The 20,041-nt window shown below is 30.0% G+C and overlaps 1 protein-coding gene across 1 annotated transcript in view; it reads right to left on the bottom strand.

Moving 5' to 3' along the window:
- LOC121114902 (uncharacterized) overlaps positions 1 to 20,041 on the bottom strand; it is a 265,038-nt gene that overhangs the window by 86,881 nt on the left and 158,116 nt on the right. Inside the window, 2 exon segments of the mRNA XM_040709015.2 lie at positions 3,901 to 4,101; positions 9,421 to 9,564. Coding sequence (XP_040564949.1) covers positions 3,901 to 4,101; positions 9,421 to 9,564 — 345 coding nt within the window.

Raw genomic sequence — 20,041 nt, forward strand, 5'->3', positions numbered from 1 at the left:
TTTTTTTTTGCATTGAAATGACTTTTTTTTTCTAAAAAAAAATTCACAGGCCTTTTTAATAAATTATATATTTCATCAAATAACTCTTTTTTTTGCAATAAATATTTAATTTTTGTTTAATCTTTTATTTTTAGGAAATCTTGCTTAAGTTTAGCCTTTTTAGGAATTTCTTCTTATTGTATAAATATAAAGGAAAAATAATTTATCCTTTCTTGGGACCCTTAAAACTATATAAAAAACTATATTTTGTTCCTGTCCCAGACGGAGTTTGAAGCACAAATATGCATCTCTGGACTTTTGTTTTTATCTACTTCAAGGATGTTCATTTTCTATTTACTAACTAATTGTTTTTTTCGTTCTCGATATATGAACAAATGATAGAAAATTGACGTAATTTACAAAAAAATAATATATATATTTTTTTTTTCAAATGATAATTATTTTCTTTTTCAATAAAATTTGTTTTGATTATTATTCCCTCAATTCGCATTTGATAGTATTTTTATATAGTTTAGTTATATATTTTTTCTTCATCCATTCGGTGTGATTAAGATTAGCACAAATTCCCATTAAAAGTTAATTCTAATATTTGAGGGAATATAAATACAATAAAGGAGATAATTAAAAAAGGATTGTGGTTAACTCATAACCAAAGGCTTTCAATGCTTAAATATCAAATTAATCTATGATACTTTGATACATTCAAATTGACTTACATATGAGACACTGGGATGTATGTAGTTCATTAGTTAGTTTTTATTGCGTAGTTATACTCATAAAGTATACATAGGTATATAAGACGGATTAATCTATAAAGCGTTTTTACGTGACTTCATTGTTCTTGAAGTAATGACCTACTTCCAGAGAGATAAAGTCACGTTGGAAGAGGCATGATAAAAAAAAACCACGTTTGTTTATAAGGATAGTAAAAAAAATTAGCTCTATGATTTAGGAGCCTTTTCACTGACGTTACAAATTGCTTTATGATTGTAGGTCATGCCATTTTGGGGAGATATATTTGAAATTTTTATATAACTAAATGAAGAAATTTATAAAAATATTGATCAAACTACATCAAATGGATTTTTTTTTCCAAAAGAGGTCCTGTATTGAATAGAGTTTGAAGTCAATGATAAACAGTGATATTTAAATAAAATAAAGAAGTACTAAAAATGCCTATCAGATGACTAGACTTTTACAATTAACTTTGTTTTTGATCGATTATATATGATCCTTACAAATATAAGAGTACATTTATATAAATAAGAATGTGTAATAATGTAATAACATACCGTCAGAGAGATATTTTTTGATAGACAGCATAGTACCTATATTAAATACTACTTGATGACCAAAGTATACACTTATATTAGAGTTAAATCAATATAATAGGTATTGAAAAGCCCTCATGAAATAGCCAAATCGGTATAAAATTTTTGCACAAGGGAGTTCGATCTTAGCAGAGCTCATGAAGTAGAAGTTTGGTTTATTTTTTCTCGGAAAATGTTATATATACCCTACATAACCTCTACAGATATAAAAAAAAAGCTACTGGTAGATACCACTTTTGTTGCTCTTGATGGCCATAAACTTGGTCCAAATTTATCTGAACGGGTCTGATATATGAAAAACTGGGCATCTATGGACATATTTGTAATAGACGGTTAGGGTTACGTCCTTTTATTTGTTGGTCACATTTTAATATCTAATAGTTGACTATTTTCCTTCATATCAATAAAACAAGGGTTTTTATTTTTATAAATTTTGGTTGTTTAGGCTCCCAAAATGGCCGAAATCAACAATGCTGACATCTCATGAAAACGCATTATTTAAGCCTTTCCATGTAGTTTCCTTACTTTATATTTTTTTTTGTAGATTTGACCTTTTAGAATTAAAAACTATTTCAACAAGAATACCTCCAACATGACGTCCCTTTTGGGATACGATGTAATCTGTGATTATTTTCAAATGATTACTGACTAAACAGTTAATTAATAAATATTTTGATATCAACATTTATGTATATGCTAGTAGAGTGTTACCCGGTGTTACTCGGGCCAAGGAGGGAGAAGAAAATCACATTTACAATTGCCAAAATAATCTAAAAGAATTGAAAATTATTCAGAAAAGACTTTTATATAGTACATTTACTAATAATTATAATGTTTCATTTGTGTCGAGAAATATCTAGAAGGATCTAATTCTAATTCTCTTAGTATGATAATAAGATGGAGTGAGAAATTGACTAAACTATGTACTACATATACTTAATGATAATATGAATGTTTCGTTGTTGTCAAGAAGGATCCTGATAATTCTAATTATAACTCTCTTACTTCCATAATAATAACGATGGAGCGGGAAGTTGAATAAGTATACTACATATACTAATCAAACTGTATTAATCCGGTAAAGTAAGGTAACCCACAAAATTACATCATAGCAACCTCCCTCCTCTCCCTCAAATACCCTTACTATTGGCTTTTGTAACCTTAGTAATATTATTATGAATTGAAAAATAAATAAATCGTCTTATAAACTTCAAATAACATACCAAGATATATGCATTAAAAAAAAATCAGCCTCATAAAGTATAAAAGTATACCCTCCAATCCTTCAAGACTAGATTTAGAGGGTATATAGATGTTATATATATTTGCTCCGGTCTTGGACTTGATTATAAAAAACAGTATCCTCGCTCAGAGTATTATTTTAAATAAAAAATCATTTAAAATAATTAATTAATGGCTTTAAAAAAATAAAAACACCTTATTAATGCTATATTGACTATAATAAAGGGACCATCGTTTTTTAACGGTTCAAAACGTAATGTTTAAATAAAGAAAAAGCGAAATTAAACTAAATTTTTAAATAAGAAAGAAAAGCGACCCCCACATAACCCCCCATTATGATTAAACAGTCCTGCCTTCCGTAGTCAAGAGTTAACTAATATTAGTTTAAATTGTTACTACAGTTTGTAAGAATTGGCTTATGTCTACCATATAATTTTAGAACAATTTTTCCTTTCCCTTTTTGGATAGTTGATATTTTTACTTTATAAAATGAATAACTTTCCAATAAATATTGATGAAACTTCTTCAAATTGCTTCATCAATAAATAAAAAACTAACTTAACACCTGAATGATTATTTCTTGATGGTAAATACATGTACTAAAAATCCCCATGAAATTGCAAGATTTGTCCAATGAATACATTTTTTTTGATTGATCTAAGGCAAGATTATATATATATATATTTTTTTTTTATTTGGGGGGGGCCGGGGGCTACAACTCCTACAATCCACCCCTTGCGGATGCCCCTGTTGATAGAATGTCTATTGATGTGTATGTACAATAAATTATTCATAAAATCAAGGGTATTAATAAAAAAGACTTCACACTTGCATTAAATACTACTTGTTGTCAATAATAAACAGTAACTATCGATAAAATCTAGATAAACTAAGCCACCTATTAAAATGGCTAGATTTGTATAAGTATTTTTTTTTTTTTTTTTGTTGTTGGGATGGATTTTGGACGAAAAAGTATGGAAATTAGATAATAATATAATATCTTATTATTTCAAATGTAACAGTTAATTTATTGCCTAACTATGGAAATAAGATCTTATACGGATGTAAAAACCTACTTTTTATACATACTAGGCTATGATATTTAATATGACTAAGTATTAGAAAGATAGATATTTATAGATATTTTAATAATAGACAGTAAAATAAGTTCACTATTTCCCTTCATACTAATGAAAAAATACTTTTTAATGTTATAAAATTTGGTTGTTAGATCTTTCCCAAAATGGCCAACATCAACAATGATGACTTCACATGTAGTCACTTTAGGTATGTATTGTACAAATGTATATATCTTCATACTACTTACCTTAATATTCTTGTATTTATAAGTAAAAAGAACTACAATTGGAAGACAACATATGATAATGCATTGAAGAATGAGAAGAATTGTACGAAGAACCCAATTCAAAGAAGCAATGCAAGGTGAACTATCTACACATTCATCACATCCGCTGGCACAAGGTGCACATTGATATGCTTCATCCAGATCATAAGTATTCTCTTTCCCCTAAAAAAAAAATAAGAAGAAGAAAACAATTATTGACAGAATATAAAAAGATATATGTAAAATATATTTATTTTTATTATTTTCTTTATTACCTTTCATATATATTAGGGTGATCATTATTTTTAAAATGAAATAGAGTCTAATTTGTATTAAGCAGTTAAACAAGAAAAACTAAATAAGTAACCGCTTACTGCAAGTGGCCCCATAAACCAGACTTTGTAAAAAATTCAAACGTTAAAAATAGTGGATAAATAGTCAATTTCATTTTTTATAGGAAGAGACTGTAAGTGATTCGATGGACCTATATAGCTGCTATGAAATAAATTTTTTTGATCGCTAGCCAGGTAGGAGGGCTTAGGTCCCAAAATTATCAAAAGGGAAGAATAATTATTTCTATAAAAAGGCTTATTATATATATATGTATATGACAAATTTTTTTAGTAGCCACACCACTGATAGTGGCACCAGGTTTAACTGTAGTTTGAAGGGTGCCCATTTGGAGTATGAAACTGACATGTCTAAGGATTGCAAAAAAAGGGTCTTGGCTTCACTCTAACGGTGGGCTACCACATTCATCATGCATGTATACGTACATACATTATTCGTATATAATTTTGGAACGGACCAATAGACAATTTATTTTTAATAGCTTTGCATATTATAATCTTCAAGCTTCAAGAATTTTTCCTCTCAATATCAAAAGTTTCTGCGATTAAAAATGTTTCTTTTTTTGGGGGAGATAAATGTCAAGTCAGTAATTTTTTTGCTTTCAAAATTTAATTTAAAAGGATATTTTCACTCCTACAAGCATAACACATTTTCAATCACAAAACCTCTTTATTTGGAAAGAGAGAATGATAGAGGTTTAAAGATTATAATATGCAACGTTCTTATAAATAAATTGCGTGTACACATTCGGTAATCTCCCTTAAGTCTTTACAAGGCTCACAAGTGTCAATTGAAAGATTTTGACTAATTTTATTATGAGGTTGAAAGAATTTATTGATTTTATATAATAATATTTCTTAATATTGATGTAAGAAGGCAAATCAGTCACTATCAAATAGTCACATAAACCACTAAATTAACATTGATATCTGAAAGTTTGGTTCTTTTAAACTAATTCTGTTTCAATTAGATTTGAATTATGAAAAATGTTTCTTTCTAGTGACATTTTGTAAGTTCATGATTGAATTTTTGATAATACTGAATAGATTATTGATTATATTGTTACTTGCTTGTTATTGTTCTACAAAAGGAGTTTGTCCAGGCCAATGTATAAAATCAATATATTCTTTTAATATATATGTTTGTAAATTATACAATGTTAACGTTTTTACATGATTCTAGTTCTTTATATATTTGGTAAATCAAATATGAGATGGACGAATCTATTTTTATATTTAGTACTATTTATATTAATAATTTATTATTAAAAGTAATATTGTACTATTAAAATGTGTTCTAATTCAATTTGGGTTTTCTTTGTGAAAGATTTAAAAAAAAATATTTGGGTGACTTTACGTATTAAATTCATTCAAGAATAAACAAAAGCTCTATTATGACATATAAGTCTTCAATCTTTAGTAATGGTGTATACTTTTAATTTGTGTCCTTCACCTATTTAAATGAGATTATAAAGAAAAATATATATTTTCAAAGTCATTTATTATAAAAGTACGATGTAAAAAATAAACATATTTGATTGGTTCCTATTATTTTTTTGTAAAAATGAAGTCTTCAATATAATTAACTTAATGTTAACAATTAAAAGCATGCTCAGAGGCACTTCATAAGGAAAGGGGGTTATATAACTGTGTACAAAATTCATACATTGTTGGAGGGAAATGTTAATAACTAAAAAATAGGGATTTGAAGAAGGTTTCTAGGATGTTTCGCCCAGGAATTTTCGCTCTCAAAACTTTTGTCCTTATACAGGTGTGTGCGTCTAAAACTTGACACTCCTTTGAATTTTACATCATGCACAAGTTCGTGATTTTATTGAGTTGAAACCGGTTTAAACTTCGAGGCAAGGGTCTTGACTAGTTATAAACAAAACTCCAGCAAAATATAAATAGCAACAGAAAAACAACAGTCGATAATATGGAGAGACGTCGAGTTGCAATTTTGGAACTTTCCGCGTGGGGAAAAACTCCCACCGAAATTGCCAAGGTTCTGAACTGCAGCCGCACCACTGTTTACAGCGTGGTAGCCAAAAGGACTCCTGAGGGGACCACAAGATCTAAGTCAAGGCCACGAAGGTCGGACAAAATGGTTGCTGCCGTGAAAAAGTCAGAAATATGATCTCATCTTCTTGGAGGACCATGAGAGGCTTAACTCCGAGACATCCTGCCAATACTCGAAGGACAAAGTATTCCTTGGGCCAGGGCTACTTACGGGGACAGGTGGTGGTGTCAGCAGGAGGGTGCCAGCTGCCGCACTCGCAACTTTACCCAAGAGTTCCTTCAGATCGAGACTCCAGCCTTCTTCGATCGGAATTATTGACCGCCTCAGTCGCCTGATTGTTCGCCACTTGACTTTGCAGTGTTTGGGCGTTTAAAGGGGATGCTGTCGGGAGTCCAATACAAGTTTAAGGACCAGATGAAGTCTGCCCTCAAGAATGCCTGAGCCAACCTCGACCAGAGCTTCATCGCCAAGTCATGCAGCAAGTTTCGGTCCAGGCTGGAGTTGGTAGTGGAGAACATGGGTGGCCATATTCAATAGACATGTGTCTAAGACTCTCATCTTTCATGTTAAATAAATATATTCGTCGACCACTTTAAAAATCACATAACTATTTTACTATTTTTAAAGATTTCAGAGTGTTCAGTTTTAGACGCGCACACATGTATATATGTATATTATGGCAAAAATATATCCTCTCACATATAATTTAAAGTTTAAAAATAGTGATCGCTAACCAGAAAGATGGTGTGTATGACCCCTTATCCCCCCTTTTTGATCCGACTCTGATAGTTTATTTTCAAAGTTTATGCTAATAAACATATATAATTTATATTATATGCTTCTAATGAATTATGTTCGTCTCGGTACAAAATCTTAGCCTTAGCTGTGAAAAGGATGGATATTTATGATTACTATCGTAGAAAACCTTGTTTACTTTTTTAATTTTTCATAGCTCTACAAATGAAACGCAATGCATAGGTATATTATTAGAAGGTATGTATTTCATCTTAGTATACATTATAATTTATATCCTAAAAGAGCCACATGCCCAAGCAACCATGTGGTTTGGAATTCGAGTGAATCCAGTCTTCTGAGAGTTGAAAAAAAGTTGTATTTGACAACACCCTGAAAGAAATAATCAAGGGGATTACACTCTGGAGAGGAGATGGCCATAAGTCAAATAACCAGTTGTAATGTACATTCTCGAGCAGCCAGGTCTGGGTTGTCTTGGTCTTATGAAGACATGTTGCCTATACTCAACCATCTCTTTCATTTTGGGATTCATAAGGTCCCTGACGAACTCCTGGTAGATCTTCACATTCACCAGGAAACTCTGAGGGAAGGAATACAGCGGAGATGAACCCAATGGTCATGATGGAAATGTGAAACCACACCACGGGAACATCCTTACATATCTTGTGAGATAAAAACGAACCAATCAAACTGAGCCGTATTTAAGATCCTTCATAAGGGAGGTAGCCTTCGTCCCGGAGTTACAAAATTCCTTATTTATTATTAATTCCTGTTTTCTCGCAGATAAAGTACACCGGTAGAAAAAAAACCCGGTTCGAATTCATCATAATAAGAAACAATATTAATTCCATATGAATGCTATGCATCCAAATGGAATTAAATGCCCTCATTTCAAGTAATTCCATTTAGAAAAAATTAATAACAAATGACTTCAAGGAATGGAAGACCCATTGGTAACCGCGAAAAAGGTTAGCATTTTGTTGCGTGATTAACCCATTTCTTAGAGAATGACATAAAAAACGGAAAATTTAATAGACTACATATTTGTGGACCAAGATCTCTAAACTATTTGTAATGCTCCTTATTGGTTTTTGAAATAAAGAAGAATGATTAATAAGAACTTTAAAATCTTGCTAGTTACCCAACTAAACTTTTTTTCTTCAAATGATTGTGGCTTTGCTGTTTTATGTCATATAAAACCTATTAGAGCACATCGCTACGAGAACGAAATAAGAAATGATTTTCTATAAAATGTGCATTTTGTTGCATTTCTTCTCTGCAAAGGAAATGCTTTTGACGTGTTTTTTTTTTCTTTAACTTTTTAAAAACATTTTCTTTGAAAATTAAAAAGGAATGATGACAGTTTAAAAAGACAAATATATGATATAGCTTGTCCAGTCACATGATTTGGATTGATCGACGCTTGACGGGAAAGTTTTATCGGACATCTCTAGTAATAGAAAATCCTAATGTAAAACAGATGGACAAGACAAGAGATAGATATATATATCTATTTACGGTATTCGGCTAGAAAAAACACAGTTCAGTGGTTAGAAATGAAATACCACCTTGTACGAGTGCTTTTTTTTCTTCTCTATTTAATGATTTAAAATGTCGTCATGGTTTTAAATTTCCCTCTGAAAGAATAATTATCGCTTATTTTTTTTGTAAATTGCTTTAAAAATGCATAATAAAATAAATGAATATATATTTCAATACAACTTGAATACTTTTCTGTGTATGACTTCTACTTTAACGTAGAAGGTTCTCCTTTTTATAGAAATAATTCATTTTATTCCTCAAAGTTATATAACATGATGCTGATATTAACAATAGTCTTATTTTCGTAAAACCTTAGTTTCGTCCCCCTCTCCAAAAGTATAATCCCATGAAATATGGTTAGAGTTACAGAGAACATGCATATCACATAAAATGAGTGAAATACTTTTGAAGTTACAACTTGAACAGTGTTTTATTTTTATTTTCCAAAGCTGCTATCATTAATCTTTAAATTCTTGAGAATCGACATCGGAGTAATTACTGTCTATTTAGATATATAAACTTCTATTAGGAGTAAGATTTGTTTTTATTTATTACCTTCCCCTCTCATAGCCACTCTCATCCTGAACATTCTTATAATTGTCAGGGTTACCACGTTATTTATCGCTTTTTGACAGACCCAAACGTCATATTATTTACAACTCTAAACATGGTGATATTGACATTTTTAACCCTTTGTAGAGATTTAATGCCTTTCGAGGGATAAAAATAACTTCTGAGAAAAAAATCATGTCCATAAACGTATAACTTAAACATATTCACTCTATATTGTATGTGAATGAAAGGAAATATAGCTTAATTTAACAGTTAAAACCTTACCTCCAATTTTTTGGCATACTCTTCCTCCAGAACAGAGCCGTTAAAGTACTTATGGGGATACATTGTATCGATGAAATAAAATCCTGTTTTACAAATACACTTGTAGCTTCCACGACGAAATCCGAGACCAGCAATCGAAACACACTTTTGAAAAAAAAAATCAAAATCAGAATCGTTAATCAATTTGTATTGTAAATAAATTCATAAGTAAATACATAATCCATTTTAACAATAAACCTAATATAAATTTGCATCATAGCAATAGTAATTACTGTTGGTCGATAGTTTTGACAAATTATAATTATCAAATGAAAATCCCAGGAGAAAAAGTATAATTTATAAATTTAAAATACTTTCTCTTCTGAACAAAATATTGAATATAATAAGCGAGACGAAATTAAAAATTACTCATGAAACACACAACTCATTTATTTCAAAATAAGTTGAGAAAAGATGCATCACTACATAAAATATAACCATTAGAAATGTATTATATTAAATCAAAGTGGTGGATAATATAGGTGTGTCGCTGAACTTTTTGCATTCTGATTGTCTCATCTGAATAACGTCACAAATGTTGTATTCACTTAGAAATGAACACAATAATATTCATATAATAACGTGAGTTGAGAATTTATCAAGGTCGTGGATGAAATAACTCTCTTCAATGTCATGGTATGGTCAAAGGATCTCGACTCTTAAGGCAAAATTCCATGAATAAGTGTTTCACTCCGTGGATCTCATCTCCTTTAATGGAAAGATCGTTCATTGTCCAGGTACCTCTCATATAAAGGTGACTTGTGGCTTCTGATCTCGTTAATAATTGTCCCTATACATCAATTCCTTCAGATCTTACATGGAATCATCGTATACTTTTACATATAAGAACTAAGGAATTCCATAAAACGACAGAATAATCGAATGTGACGAGTAGAGGGAGTTCTCATCCTCCACCCGCAGCTCTTTCTTTGAAATTATTGAATGCCAACTCGCCTTCGTCTCCTACTATAAGAAAACTATTCCATTAATAAGAGTCCTTCAGTGTCCGGATTGTACATATGTATATAACGCAGAAATCACTCATCTCTATCACATTTATATCAATTCCATTTATAAGTTAGATTTTGCGACATACGGATAATTATATAAACTGGACACTTCAAGCTCACGCCTGACTACTGAGTCACTTTTCATTGGAAAACAAGTGGAACATGATCCTAGACTGGTAAGTATAATGTGTGTTTTTTTCTTTGTATAATTTGGACTGCAAAGCATATTCTATTCTGCTATTACATATAAATAGTTATTCGGAGCTGATTATATGTCTTACAAAATGTATAACAAAGCTCTTAACTTCTGTAGACTTATGTTGAAATATATGAATGTCATTGAAATCCCATTGGAATTCTTCTCTAAACAGCAAAATTGCTTGTCACTATATTGGAATATTATGCTCACAAATATCTAGGATCTCAACGCAAATAAATAAATTATGAAATTATTTCCATACTAGGTAATTATAAGTTGTTTTACTGAAAGCAATACTTAAAATATAACAAAATAATAATACGATTGTTTTATTATCGATTGAAAAAAAATACATCTATAAAATTAACATTCCCTATTAATGAGTTCTCTGTTATTTTATTTTTTTATATTATTGATTAATTGGGTTTTATTTTAGTCATGCAAATGCTATTTTGTTAGTATCATTGTTATCAGGCAAGTTAAAATTTCAAACCATTTCCTATTATTAGCTCTAGAACTACTATTGGTCTATAGGAAAATCGTTAGAAAATTTGATTTCCCGAGTATTTTTCAAATATTTACTAAATTAAATAACTCTTTCTGGAGATAAATGTAGAAATCACAAGACTTATTCAATGCATCATCTTCAGTTATGGTAGCAAGATAAACTCTATAGCAACATAAATAACAAATTAAGATCTAGTTGTAAGTTCATTTTTTTCAGATAAGTGGTTCATCTTTAGATAAAATAATATCCACTTATTTTTAATATACATATAATAATTGATTTCTTGCTGTAATGATTATTTTTTTATGTTTGATACAATACCTAATTTTAAGATAATGGTGTACAATATCCTTTAAGTAAAGAAAAATGAAAAATATTCACATATGATTAGATGCAGTTGTTTAAAGTTACAACTACAAGACAACTAATAGTAATAATTATATTTATTAACGTAAATAAATGTTCACATTTTTTCATACCTAAAAGGGTATAGTATGAAAGTTAAATGTATTTCCCCCTTTTTATAGTGCTAGGCCCAGTTTGCAAGTTATAAATCTTACATTTTGAGTTAGATTTCTTGTAATCTTGGAGTAAAATACAAGTACAGGCCAGCGTTTTCCACACATATGTAACGTCATTGAAATGAGCTTGCTTACTTCTGTCAAATTATAAAAGTCGTGGGAGACGCACCTTTATTATCCACCACCTTGTATTAAATACATTCATTATTTTCCAATAATGATGAAATAATATAACCAATATAGAAACTACATTAATTCGTATTATTTTCCAAATGGAAATCCCCAACATTATTGAAAAATAAATTTAGAAGGTCAGCTATGAACATAAACTATCGATTTCTTTATATATCTTTCTTAGGGTGACGCTCATGACCCAAATTTGTTCATACAAGCTTATTCATATTGACCTTGAATTATGAGAAAGGGAGAATAGGATATATAAAGAATTTTTTTTTTTGATTTTTGAATTTGTCAAATAGTTTTTTTTAATCTATAATAAACAATATTATCATTATATTTTTTATCTAAAACAATTATATTCATGCTAATTTTTTTTAGAAATATTTAAAAAGCTAAAAATAGGATTTATGTATTTTTTTGTCACTTTTTCCTCAACTTCATTGGTTTTTATACTCAAGGTAAATATTCATGTTTATATTTATAAAGCAAAGGTTACATATATATGTAAAGTATATATGTCTGAATGTATGAGAAACAATCACAGGGTCCACTGTATACAGTATATCCTTTACCAATACAGTAATATACAGAGAACACTGTAAAAAATGAATTAAATCTCGCAGGCGTATAGTTAAACAAATATTTAAAAAAAGGGAAAAAGGAAGTATTTTATATAAATGAATGTGAGTTTAGTGGTTTAGCAACGAGCTAAAGTACTACCTGACTCATCAAATTATATATTTTTTTATTATTAATAAGATGTTATTATGTTATTCTTGAGTCGAGAACGTTTTGAGTGTGTAGCTCAATGTGAGTGTAAGACCAATGATTTGTTAGGGAAATATCTTCTTTATTATTAAAGGAAACGTTTTATGTTCGTCGATGCCTAAGAACTCCGGGTACTCCTGTTGGTATTTCCTTAAAATTACATATACCGAGTGGTCCATACAAATCTGAGCCCTTTGAATTTTAAACTTCAACAAGATATAATGTATTAATGAACAATAGAATTTCAACAAAATTAATACTATTAATAGATGTACGTCAAAGCTCTCTTGTAGCCACCCTTATCGACAATGATGGGCTTTCAGGCTCCGATGGAAGACTGGGCACCAGCTGCAGATGTCTTACTCTGTTATGGTGTCTCAGTGCTGACTGGCATTGGATTTGATGGCCTCGGTGTTTGGATGGCTCAACATGTCCAAAAGGTGTAGTCAAGGGGGTTTGTATCAGGGCTGTAGAGGGGCCAAAAGTGTCAAAAAAAAAGTTTAAAAGAACTAACTCAAAAGAGTGTTGTAACGGAGGAGATGGGGTTATTTCATTGCTGGTGTTAAAAGTGGCCTCTTTACCCTCACAAGGATCTTTCCATCCCCTTTTTGAAAGCTATCTAGGCAGTCTGGTGAAAAACCTTGAGATCTCTTGCATGGGCCCTCACACACATGAGTGAATTGGCTTAGGCTGTTTATTTGACTCCTCCGGAAGTACAGTATGTCCAAAAAATGATGGTGGTTAAAAAAAAATAATAATAATGAAATAATCTAAGCAAGTGTTTTTTTTTTGCGAAAAACTTTATTTACTTCCCAATATGACGATCTTTAAGCTTAATACCTTTTTAAATGCGTTTTGGCATCCCTTCATACAGATTATTCAAAGTATCTGGAGAAATTGTTTCCCCAGCTTTTGTCAGTTTTTTTTTTTAATTTCATCCTTTGAAGTTGCTGGAGCATTTTCATTGAGTTCCCTCTGGACCAAGGCTCACAAATTTTCAGTGGGAGGCCAATCAGGACTGTTGGCAGGCCATGTGCCTTTGCCCAGAAAGAATCTAAGTTTTCTAAACACCACTTTTTTGCCTTTTAGGAGTGGTGAGCAGGGGCCCCATCCTGCTAGAAAATGGAACTTGATGTGTCAGACAACATTTTCCCTTCAAAGGAGGTCCAGTTTCTTCAGTACGAGACAAAGCTGACATCAGAGACTTGCTGAGGATCTCTGTTACGTAGTAATCGGCCGCCACAGTTTGGTTTCGTGGAATCAGGTGAAGATCTGACACTGCCTGGTAGCTGATAACGGCCCAAACCTGAATTTTCAGAGGAAATTTCACGGTTGGAGTGGGTTCTACATCTCCCTTATCGCTTGCCCAAACCCAATCTGTTTGGAGATTTGGGGCATGAAATAGCTCAAATGGACTTTCATCACTGAAGAGGATACATTTCCAGTCATCTGCAGTCCAGTGTTTCCGCTCACGACAGAATTGAAACCGGGCCTTCCTTTGGTTTTCTGAAAGTTTGGGGTGCAGACGAGGTTTGTATGGCAAAGTATTCAAAGTGTGCCTGTGGTAGTTGTGGAAAGATGACTTGGATAGCCCTTTTAAGTCAATCTTGCTGTAAGTTTCCTTGTGGATTGCCTCATTTTAGTCAAAGGTTTTGGGATCACTAGTTAGGGAACTTGGCTAATTTTTTTTCTTCCTTCCTCGACCCTTCTGATTTGCAAGGTTTTGTCCATCCTTTCCTTTCTTATACCAATTTTCAATGGATCTGAGAGGAATCTGCAACCTTTAAGCAACATATCTCTGGCTTGATCCACCCTCTATCATGCCAACAGTCTTGTCCCTGGTCTCCAAAGAGTGTTATCTCACCATTTCGGATATTAAATTTCAACTAACATCTTGTGGTGTTTTCTGAGCCCTTTTATACTGATGTATGATGCAATCATCGAAAATTATTGCATCAGAAAAATTCAAATTGCCTAAGAATTGTATCAGCCAAATTTCATTTTATTCGGACCAAAAACATATTTTTTTAAACTATAAAACAGATATTTTTAATACCACCATCAATTTTTGGCCATACTGTAGTATGATATTTTTGAATGAGCCCTTCTTTCTCTCTTACGTTTCGGACTTGACGTTGACGGTGTAAACAGTGGTCCTGGAGAAGCCCAACTGCTTGGAGTGCGCGAATGGAAATTTGTCGATCACGTTCATTTGTTATTTTCTTGACTTGTACATAAACTAGAGAGCTCAGGCTTGCTTAGTTTTGTAACTAATTGTTTATGCTTTAATATATCAAAAAAAGAATTGATTTCAATTGCTCAACCTTAATTAGGCCCTTAAGCAGTACTTATAAAAATATAAGTGTTATTTTTCAAAATGTAAGAATTTGTTGTGCACCAGCCTCACCCTAACCTACATAGATAGACTATAAGGAGCAAGAAAAGATACAATAAAAGTATACAAATGAATAAATAATGACAAAATTCATTAATGTGGAACTAATGTTTATTGCGTTATGTTTATTTCAAAGGAGGGCCTTTTTTGCTATTCGGAAAGTACATATGTAAGAGTCTGTTTAAGTAAAATATTGGAAATACAAATTAACATTACACGAATACATACAAATATATCTATTCTATAGCGGGTCTTTCTAATACATATTTAGATTTAGAATGTTGATTTTTTTTTAGAAATGCTCATCACGTTTGTACGTTAGAGTGAGGTTGGCGAGGAGATAGCTTCTTAAACTTTGATAAATAATGCTCAACTTGTATCATAAAATACTTTATATGGACATAACGATCTTACTGGGTGTGGATTTTAAATCCAAAACAATTTTAGACAACTCTGATGTCTATATTGATTAAAGGGTGTTCATCAGATTCAGCTGACAAATTTTGTCTAACGAAAAATGCGAAATTCTTGAGATATCCTCCGAATACAAACATCTTGCGAACATTATTGTGTATTTCCTTATAGGACGCGCAGTTAAGGAGAAAATTGAGGTTACAAAGCTGACCAAATCAACTGTTTACTATATCGCCAAGGCTTTTAATGCGCCGCTACATCTATGTACAGGAATACTTATTATTGTTCTCTAGAGTTCCTTGAGTATTTTGGGAAAAGGAATTGTGGTTCCTAGCTCGAAGGATCTGATCCCTTTGGACTACCATTCATCTTGGAGAGAGATTCCAAAAAACAGGCATATAACCATGTTGAATCTTTGCAAGCTTCTATTCTCGAGGCAGTTACTAACATGGTCAATGAGTTCATCCATCAAGGCTTGTGTAAGGTTAAGGATCAAGTTGGAGGCTGTGGTTGAAGCTGTAGGTGATTGGATTGAGTGATTGACTTCACTATGGAAGAATATAAAAATCCCATTTGTGGGTTTGTACCTTATAATTTTTTTTGAAAAGTTTATTTTTATATTAAGGTGTAATAGTAAAAAACATACAATAAGTATTTTTGTAAAAGTTACTATTAAATGCCAAAAAATGGATAAGTGTGTGAAAAAATGTCAATATTTACTTCATTGGCTGTGTGCAATATATTTTTCTTTTTTATTCAATGAAACACTATTCAATGGTTGGATTTTAAATGATACTAATATTTTCTTATCATTTTTTTAAAATCTAAAATATTTATTTTGCCAAAAAAAATAAATTAGATATTTTGAAAACAAAGAAAAATGTGGTGTTATCTTTTTTTTTTAAAACTTTTTCAAGGTATGTATAGATTAATATATTTGAATGAGATTGTATAGATGTGTTTATTAGGTCCATAAACCGTACTAAAAAAAGGGTTATGTTTTCTTGGACAAAGTTGGTACATCCACCTCACCCTAATGTATATAGTATAATATCTACGTTTTTCCCTCGTAAATTTAATATAGGCATATTGCTAATTTCTCTTTTTTTATTATTCATTTACAAACAAAATATACTATAAGCACTGTTTTTTATGTTAATTCTAGTTCCATGAATTTTCTTAAAACAATTCCCATACCTATGTATGAGTTTTTTTTGCTCATTTTACAAAGAATAAGGTGAAATAGATATTTCAATATCGGGGAAAAATAATCCATTTTAAAATGAAATACTAAAAAAACCAAAAATAAAACAACAGCATTAACATAATTAATTAATTAATGTAAAAATATATATACTTTTCATTATTATGTATTGAAAAGTTAACAAATATTTTTTATTTTATTTGAATGAGGGCTTTTTTTGTAGATCCGTTTTCTATAATATTTATGAAGATGGGTTTTGGATATATAAACCAAGTAGATATAGAGAGTTGAACTTTGGTGGAGACGGGTATTTTAATATTTGTGTTTAATTTGTAGCAATATAGCCTTAATTAAAAAATAACCTACAGAATTACAAATGAAACTAAAGAAATGTTTTTTAGTTACTTATAAGTAGGCATTGCCAAAACATGTCGTGGTGTTTACATTTCTCTCTAAATAATGCATTACCGCCTACTTTTGGGGTATTAATAAAAATACATATTAGAGTTAAAAAATATATATATTGTGAGATAATTTTAAAATATTTTCTATGCACAAATGCTATTTCAAATATAAAAGGTTTTTAATCTTTAACAGTATTCCATTTTCTCCCTCCAAAATCATATAACGGATAGCTAAGGTTCCTAACTCAATAGTACCATCAATATTTATCCCACCTTCTATTCACTCTCTACGAAATGTCATTCTTACTTATAAGTAATGAACAATTGTGCAGAATAGTTTTTTGAAAGATAATTTTCTTGAAAAGTTGCATGATTCCAATAGTTTTTTTTTTTAAATTTTACCCTCTAAAGATTCTGGTATTTTTATATAGATGTTCCAAATTAAAGTCAACGGATACAAATATTATCTGGAGACAACCCATATTTATTAGAATATAAGATACTATAAAGTTATAAATTATGATATTTGAAAATTTATTGGAGCTAAAATTAAATCAAGGAACTTCCCTTTCGTTTAATTTAAAAAACTATTTCGGTCATATGATTTTTAGAACACATGTACCCTTATATTAGAGTCAATCAAAGAGCTAAAAAAACTTCCTTTGAGAATATATATTTATATTTTATTGAAAATATAAATATACAATAGTTTCGTTCATTATCAACGAATCGACTCTCTTTTCAACTGTATATGCACTCTAAGGGCATTTTTATTTATTTGAAGAGTTTTTTCTATAAGAGCCACAGGATTTTGGTTTTGGAATAAAGCTTGTTAAAATATTTTGCAGAAACTCTTAAATATCGATTTTAAATTTGCAATAATTTAGGGTAGAGGTTTTGTGTTTTTGATATTTAAATAATTAATTAAGCACTCGGAAATCTACGAGATATCATAGAGATAACTGGGTTTTTTTTTTGTAGTTTGCCAACTAAAGTTGTTTTATTAATTTACACACAACTGGAAAAAGTTTTATAAATAGTTATTTTATTCATAATTTTTTTCGTAAAATAGGTGGATGCAAATAGCTATGATTAATATTCACAATGATTTACAATTAACCCAATTATATAGTGTATTCAAACATTAATTTATATCACATTTATACATACATATATTGGGTCCACGGAAAGTTTTGCAAAATAACTTTGTTGTTCCAAAGGTTTCATTAATTGTTTCATTGGCATCTAACTTAACACATAGAAAGACATGGCATTATACAAAATGTGTTTATTTTGCCTTTACAATAGGCATGGAAATAGATTGCCCACAGCCAATGAACTATATAAATATTGAAATTTTTTGACACTCTCATTAAAGTTTTGGAAATAAGTAGTAATTTAAAATATATTGTTGTATCCTAATCCAAAATGTATATTTTAACAAAAAAAAAAAAAAAATAGGCTCATTCAAAAATGTGATTTTGTAAAGTTTTTTTGCTATTTTTTCCAAAACTTCATCAGCATTTAGCTCAAGGTAAATATTCTAAGGAGGCACCAGCCTCCCCCTAATCTATTTTATAATCTTATATCAGACTTGAAAACTTATTCCTGTTTTCCTCAAATATAGAAAAGCAAAAATCTACATCGCTTTAATTTAATTTTAAAAACCTATAAAAAGAAGCAAATATAATAAACTAGATATTAAAATAAATATACATACTTCTAAGTCAAAGTTTAATTTAATTAAAAGATAACAGATGTTAATTAATATTGAACAAAATACTAATAATGTTATCTGATACAAACCAAATATATTTATATAAATATGTAAATGGGTTGAAACTCAGTCCAATATATATATATTTTTTTTTAGTTCAGTCTTAAATGATTTTTTTATAGACCAATAATATACTTTGGTTACAACCACATTGTTCAAAGACTGATCTTATTAATTAATTACAAAGACTATCCATATAATTATAAATGTGTCAATTAAACATTGTTGGGCAAATATTAACGCCCAAAACAGTATAAGATAGGGTGTTCCAGGAATAAGATTTGTCCATGGCTATAGATAATTAAGCTACCAAACTATTTTTCTCTGATTTTTTGTTTGGACATCTTTCATATTTTGAAGATTAAAGCTATTCAGTTAGTTTATGAAGGCATTCAAAATCTATATTAATAAGGCAAAGGTTTTTTTACTGTTAAAGTCTCATTTTTGAGTGTGAGATTAATATAATAGAACTGTGTGACGACTTGATCTAAGATATGACAAAGTACCATTGTACCATTTATATTAAAAAAGAAAATGATAAAGAATATCTCTATTAATTGAGCAAAGTTTGTCGGTGCCTTATAACTTTTGTACAATGCCGTACTCCTGCTTATTTTCATAAATATTTTATTTATTTTTTATGTATTTCATTATTGAGTAGTGATACCATTATATAAAATTCCTATTTATCTATTTTTGATTTTATATTATGAAGTATTATGTGACAAAAAAAAATTAAAAGAACATTATCTCCATTAAATAATGAATTAATGGGTTGGTATAAACTTTCATGTATATTGCAGTACAAAGTAATCACGATTATTATTATTATTATTTTTTTTTTTTGAAAAATGACATTAAATTGTTTTTAAATAATATTACAAAAATAGAAAAAAAGTATTGAAGCGGCAAATGATTATCATTTTAGTATTGAATTATATTGTTCATAATCAAATTATAAATACAAATAACTTACAATTTAACATTTAAGTCTTAAAATTATAAGATACGAGCAGTACTTTGTAAAATTCTCTTAAATTAGTAAAAATTTGCATAGATCCATAGGAGAGCAGAGCTAGTTGGCACACTTTTTATGTTGTGTTATTTTTTTTTTTTTTTCAAAGTTCAAAACAATTTGCAACTTTTGGCAGCAATTCAATAACATAGTCAATTGTACGGTTGCCATAATATCAATGTTAATG

The sequence above is a fragment of the Lepeophtheirus salmonis genome, chromosome 3, assembly GCF_016086655.4.
Source record: "Lepeophtheirus salmonis chromosome 3, UVic_Lsal_1.4, whole genome shotgun sequence".
Lineage (NCBI taxonomy): Eukaryota > Metazoa > Arthropoda > Copepoda > Siphonostomatoida > Caligidae > Lepeophtheirus > Lepeophtheirus salmonis.